The sequence below is a fragment of the Quercus lobata genome, chromosome 2, assembly GCF_001633185.2.
Source record: "Quercus lobata isolate SW786 chromosome 2, ValleyOak3.0 Primary Assembly, whole genome shotgun sequence".
NCBI lineage: Eukaryota > Viridiplantae > Streptophyta > Magnoliopsida > Fagales > Fagaceae > Quercus > Quercus lobata.
This window is the reverse complement of record NC_044905.1, coordinates 27,385,332-27,392,307: the sequence shown is the minus strand read 5'-3', so window position 1 is coordinate 27,392,307 and position 6,976 is coordinate 27,385,332. Positions and strand designations below refer to the sequence as shown.

Sequence of the window (6,976 nt, the reverse complement as noted above, 5' to 3'; positions counted from 1 at the left end):
CCAACCTAGACCTATTCTCCTCTAACTCATCCTAGCCCACACAGTAGTAATAAATTATAAAATAAGTAAATAATTTTTGATAGAGAAGTAGAAAATTAGCCCAACTCCAGTTCATCCAAAAGTATCGTCCAGAGCCAATAGAGCAAGTTGGACCAAGAATCACCCTAGAAGAAGGGAAAATGTTCATGGACAATAATACTACTCTTGATCAGTGAAGTCTCCCATGGACGATAAACTCGTCCATGAAGGTCGTCCATGGACGATCATCAGATGTCCAGGGACGACCAAATCGTCATACACCAGACAGACGAATACGCAACACTTAGAAAATTTTCGACTCTCCGTAGCGGTTACTAAACCCGTAGCTATCGCCATGAATCCATCAAATAAGTTAACTTCCATTAGCGGTTACAATTTTAGTAGCCGTTGAGGAAGTTAACTCCGGACTCGTTGGCTTCCACAAATCTTGGGGAGGTTATTGGACAAATAACCGTCCCTAGGATCTCTATATAAAGGACCGGTCTGAACCCGAGAGAGATAAGAGCATTATGAGACTTGATTCCCAAAAACTTGGAACTTCATTCTTGTGAGACTAATTTTGCCATCGGAAGGAGGTTTGGCCAGTCTTCTCCGGTCCCCCTTTGACAGCGTTTGCTTTTTGTAGACCTTCCACCGCTTCAGTAGCCCACCGAAATCAGAGCATCCACCTTACTGATTCGGAGCGATATCAATTTTAATAAAAGATTACGTTAAGTTCTAATTTCTTAGAGTTTAGATTTTATCGGTGGCTATCTATTTTTATATTTGAAAATTATTTTTGTGTTTTGTGTTAATTTCTTAATATAAGACGAGGTATGAGTTTGATCATTCCTATTTAAATTATGTTTAATTTGTGCCTTAGTGAGCACAAATAATAATAAATAAAATAGTTCCTCAATACCATTTTTTTCCTAGTGATAGTCTAATTAAAAAACATAAACACACTCATAAATTAAATACAATGACCAAATCCCAAAATCAAAACATACACAAAAGAGTTCAAAAATTGAAAATTAAAAAAAAAAATTAAAAAACATAAACAAGAACTTAAATGGATGTCCACTGTTTTTCTTCTTTATGATAAACTTCCTTTAGCATAATATCCTGCATGCAAATTCATAAGTAAAGAACAATAAGTAAAATGAATTTATTAGATTAAAACATAAGCGTAAGTTGCATCTCGGTGAAAAAAAATGTGAGTTGTGTGAGATTTAAGTTTAGAAAATTTTGATGATAGACTTTTAGTTTTATTTAAATTAAACAATTGTTAAATGTTATTCCTTAATTTGAGAAAATAAATCATAACAAATAATATAAAATTAATTTACTAATTATTTATTCTTAAAATGTTGATAATAGACTTTTAGTTGGAGTAGAAGTCAAAAGATTGTTTTTTTTTTTTTTTTTTTTGAGAAAGAAAATGTTTGTTGTTGTCTATGATTTAAGTTTATAATTTTTTAGAATAGACTTTCAGTTTGAATATAATTTAAATCTGTTTAAATATTTAAGAAATCAAAATGTGGGTTTTTTTTCTTTTTTTTTTTTGAGAAACAAAATGTGGGTTGTTTTTGGGATTTAAGTTTAGAATTTATTATAATAGACTTTTAGTTTGAATAAATTTTAAATGATAAATTTTTATCTAAATTAAACAATTGTTAAATATTATCTCTTAATTTGAAGAAATATATCATTACAAATAATATAAAATTAATTTACTAATTAGTGAGAGTATAAAATTTTAAAACTTACATAAGAGAGTTAATAACTTAAATGAGTGTCCATTGTTTTGCTTTTTTATAGTAAATTTCATTTGCATAATATCATGCACGCAAATTCAAAAGTAAAGGACAATAAGTAATATGAATATATTAGATTAAAACATAAGTGTAAGTTGCATCTTTAGAAAAAAAAATAGTGAAAAAAAGTACAACAATGTGGGGTGTATTGTGTGAGAATTAATTATCTGGATAGTGTTATTGGTTAAGAGAGATTATATTGAAAAGTTATGGTTTAATATATATTAAGTTACAAGACTCTTAACTAAGGGATAAAATTTACCAATAATTTAGTTTAGATAAAACTTTATCATTTAAGTTTTAGAAATTTAAATCCAACCCTAACTAATAGTCTACTATCAAAATTTTTAAGAAGTTTCAACTAATAGACTAATAGTCTGCTCAAGTGAGTCAAGTTGGCCTTTCAACGTTAAAACTTCAAGTTGGCTTAATAGACTTTTTTTTTTTTTTTTTTGGAGAAACAGTTGGCTTAATAGACTAAATGTTCTAGGTGTACTTCTTTTTAAGTTTTAAGTGAATGTTATGCCGTGACTTTTTATACTTCTAAATAAATGAGTAGATTAAATTCTAGGATCCTCAAAGACATGTTTGGACTTCATTATATTTACTACTTTTAAGAGTTTCTCTAATGGTTGGGTATAATTGCAAATATTTTAGTTAATTAATCAATTGTTAAGTTAATAGTATCATTTTTATAGATTAGTGCAATTGGGGTCATGATATAATTGATTTGAGGTTAGATTTATGAGTTTTATTATTTATTTATTTATTTTCAAAAATAAACACTTAAAGTTCTAATACAAAGACATACAGAAAACTTTACTCAAAACTCATGATAACTTTTAAGGGATGGTGTAAAAAATTATACTACGCATTATACTCTCTTAAGTAATATGAGACAATTATCCTTTTTTTTTTCTTTTTTAAAATACACACACATACACAAGGGAGAGAGAATGAAGTTCTAATACAAAGCACATCACAAATTTTGCTCAAAAATAGGGGCAACGCTACACTATTCTCAGGGGGTTCATAAAATATTTTTTTTTGTTAGTTTAATACTATAATTTTTTCTTAAAAATATTTTTGCACACCTTGACTTAAATTTTGCATTATCTTATTACAAGTATTTCCAACTCTAAGAATAAAGAGTAAGTGTTTGTGAATTGTAAATGTCATTATTTTTTATAAATTTATATTATGTGTGTAATTGTGTCTAATATTGATTGTATACATTACTTTTTGTTATAATATTATTTGTGCGAATTACGATGTGTGTGGATGTTTATGTGTACAATATAAATATAATATAAATTTATATAATTTAATAATTAGGAAATAGAGATGGTTTGTTACATGTTTGTGTATTGTTATCATGTTATAATAACTTTTTGGCGAAAAACATATTTTGGTCCCTACATTTTGACCCGATTCCCGTTTTAGTCCCTAAGTTTTTTTTTTACCGCTTTTAGTCCCTCTCCAGAAAAACGGTTCCATTTTGGTCCCCACCGTTACTTTATAAACGGATAATGCTGATGTGGCAAACGGCATTGGTAGTCAATAATAAAATAATGTCTACAGTACCACTGTTAGTTACTCCCGCCCTTACCAGTCACTTGCCGCTCACGTGACGGTCCCTAACCAAACAAAACCCCAAATCACCCAAATAGAAATCCCTAACCCCCAAATTTCCTCAGCTCCTCGCTCATCAGTCACCACACAAATTGAAGTCCCTCACCAGTCACGAACTCAAAAACACCTTCAAATCAATTGCTCCTCGCTCACCACACAGCCGAAAACCATCTTCAAATCAACTGCTTTCCATGGATTCAAGCATGATGTCATCGAGTGGAAGCTTGAGGAAAAGGGGCCCAGCCCGATGCTTCTGCTCGGAGAGACCCGTTGTGGTCGTTTCGTGGACACCTGACAACCCTGGAAGAAGGTTCTACGGTTGTCCAAATTACTGGGTAAGGTAGTATCTCTCTTTGTAATGTTTTTAAATTTCTGAGTTTTTAACTTTGGAAGCACTTCAGGTTCATTTTCGTTTCAATCTTACTTCAATCTTGCAATCCCCTTTAGTCTAAGTCTAACCCAGAATTTCTTTTCTTAAATAAATAAAAATTTTAAAAAATTTAAGGAAAAAAAAAAAAAACTCAGCTTGTTGTTGACAATATAAATTGTGCTAATACAAGAACATTGTGCTAATACTATTTTAGTTTCTGGTAAGGTAGTATTTGCTAATACTATTTGTTACTGTTTTTCATGATTTTGGTTGTTCATTTAACATCATTTATCTGGTCCTTGGGTGTCAGGTTGGACGCAAGTGTAAATTTTTTCAGTGGCTTGATGATGAAATCTGCGAGCGTGGGAAGGTGCTGATACCGGAGCAGAGGCAACAGATTTTGACCCTTGAAGCTGCCATTGTAGGCTACAGGAAGAGAGAGAAGAGGCTGCTCATTTGCCTGGGGCTGTCTCTGGTGATAAGTGGGATGCTACTTTGTTTGATACTTCTTCTGGTTGGCTAAATAGGTGGGGGGGAATGGGTCATTAGGTGGGTAGGTGTTAGTGGAAAAATGCCTGAATTTTGTTGTATGTATTAGTGGCAAAAGGCCTGAATTTTGGTGTATGTATTAGTGGAAAAATGTCATAATTTGTGTTGGAATGTGTTGGTTTGTAGTAGTGGGAAAATGCCTGATTTTTTGGTGTAATTCTCTTTGCAATCCAAGACTTTAGCAATGGAATATGATCTTTCTAATTAATCTATGATTTGTGTACCAATTTATTACATTATTGTTAAGTATTTGTGCCAAAGCAGTTTGTACATCAACTGTCAATTTGTTAAGTGTTTGTTAAGTGTTTGTGCATTATTGTTAAGTGTTTGTGCCAAAGCAGTTTGTGCATCAACTGTCAATTTGTTAAGTGTTTGTTAAGTGTTTGTGCATTATTGTTAAGTGTTTGTGCCAAAGCAGTTTGTGCATCAACTGTCAATTTGTTAAGTGTCTGTTAAGTGTTTGTGCATTATTGTTAAGTGTTTGTGCATCAACTGTCAATTTGACACTGCAATTTTGAATGAAAACAGCAATTTGACACAACATAATTGAATGGAAACAGCAATTTGACAAAGCAATTTGATACTGCAAATTGATACTGCAATTTAGAGAGCAACTGGTTGCAAAATATGCAAGAAATGGCATGGCTGCAAAATTCTCTTTATGTATTAAAGGAGCTGGCTACAAAATTTACCAAACCTGCATGCATCACCAGCAGCCTGCATAATTTACCAAACCTGCATAGTTTCTGCATAACTTACCAAACCAGCAGCTCTTTATTCATACATCATTACATGTTTATTCATACATCATACATCATACATCATTACACATTAAAGTGGCTACTCCCAGCACATTAAACTCCAATGCTCACCAAATCTGCATAATCACCAAACTGCCCAGCAAAACTAAAAACCAGCAAATTTGAGTTTAAGCATTTTAAAAACCAAAGCTAAAACCAGCAAAGCAAATCTGAATAATGGAAGCTGAATCATCATAACAATGGGAGAATAATTACAAAATATTTAACACCAATGGTAGTTTTTGGTGTACCACAATAATTACAAAATATTTAACACCAATGGTAGTTTTTGGTGTACCACAATAATTACAAAATATGTGACAAAGCACATTCATACAAAAAAGGATTTGGTCAGCCCATAAACATATGCCAATTGTTCTAGCAGTTACATAAATATATGAAGAGTGCTTCAACATATAGCACAACAAAAAGAAAGGTCCTGCTTCAGTTTGCTATCTTTTAGCAGATCTCATTGCTGCCATATATCTTGCTGCATTCCCAGTTGCATTCAAGGTTTCAGTAGTAACTGCACTTCTCTTCCTCTGTTTTTTTGGTCTTCGATTGGACTGGTTATCAGTGGTCACATCATCATTAGAGCTTGGTTGTGCCCTGTGTACTGTTGGTTGAGCATCCTTGGCTGCCTGCAAGCATAAGCACAATAACAATTAATAGTTTGCCAACTGAAAAACAAAACAATGAGGATATCTAAGTCAAAGTGTATACTTACCCTTCTAGTGGTCCTACTGGCTTGAGATGCACTCCCAGGCAAGGAGGAGTTCCCTCCTACTTCTCCCTTGCAGCTCCTCTTATTGTGTCCTAATTTCTCACATAACTTGCATTGTTTTGAGATGCCTAGGCCTCTTTTTTTTCTGTGACTTCTAGGTTCATCAGGCTCCAGTGCCCTCTTCTTCTTAGGCCTGCCAGGAGGTCTCCTCTTGATAGGGGGTTGCACAGGTGGCAGTCCATTAGGACCCCACATATTCTGGCCATTGATGGGCTCTATAATGGGTTCATAGCAATCAATGTAGGTAGTCCTTTTGTAGCAAGCATTGACATACTTTTCAGCATCTTCTCTGTTGAAAAATATGCAAGAAATGGCATGGCAACATGGTATGCCAACTATGTCCCACTTCCTACAGCTGCATTTCTTCTCTTCCAAATCCACAATGAAACTCTCAAGCCCATTCTTCACTTCAAACTTCATACGACCAGCCCAACATGTTATCCACTTGCTGCATGCCAACTTCTCCTTGTACAGCCTCTTCCTTATCTTAGGACACAACTCAGATTCCACCTTCGTAATCATTTCTCTGTTTGCTTGAAATCTAGTCATTAGATATAGCCTAATACACTCAAGCTGCAAGCACATAGAGAGAAAGGGAGAATTAATCATTCATGAATTACATAGGTCTATGGATCATAATGCACATGAAAGGGAGAATTATGCATACCATGGTGATTATAGGTTTGCTCCTGAACTTAACTATCGTGCTGTTGAAGTTTTCACACATGTTGTTCAAGACCGTGTCACTCTGCCCATCACTTTTGAACATGTGCCTAGCCTAGATAGTTGTTGACTGAGATTGTAGCCATTTGAATGCATCTTCATCCACCTCCTTTAGCTCATTCATTGCCATCTCAAATGCTTGCCGATAGGTAGCCTTGGCTGCTTTCCAAAAAAGGTCTCTAATAATGACACCAGGATGATTTTTCCTCAAATTTTGGTATAAATGTCTGCAGTAGATCTTGTGCTCGTACTGTGGCCAATTGTCAACAAAGGTGTTCACCAA

At 33.7% G+C, this 6,976-nt stretch overlaps 1 protein-coding gene across 1 annotated transcript; it reads right to left on the bottom strand.

The window, feature by feature from the left end:
- Positions 1–5,626: 5,626 nt before the first annotated feature.
- On the bottom strand, positions 5,627–6,709 carry LOC115962214. Its single transcript, XM_031081113.1, has 3 exons — positions 6,638–6,709; positions 5,914–6,543; positions 5,627–5,827 (listed from the first exon to the last, which is right to left on the bottom strand). Exons 1-3 carry the CDS (start codon positions 6,695–6,697, stop codon positions 5,639–5,641), a joined length of 879 nt encoding a protein of 292 aa, XP_030936973.1. The 5' UTR covers positions 6,698–6,709; the 3' UTR covers positions 5,627–5,638.
- Between the last annotated feature and the right edge of the window lie 267 nt (positions 6,710–6,976).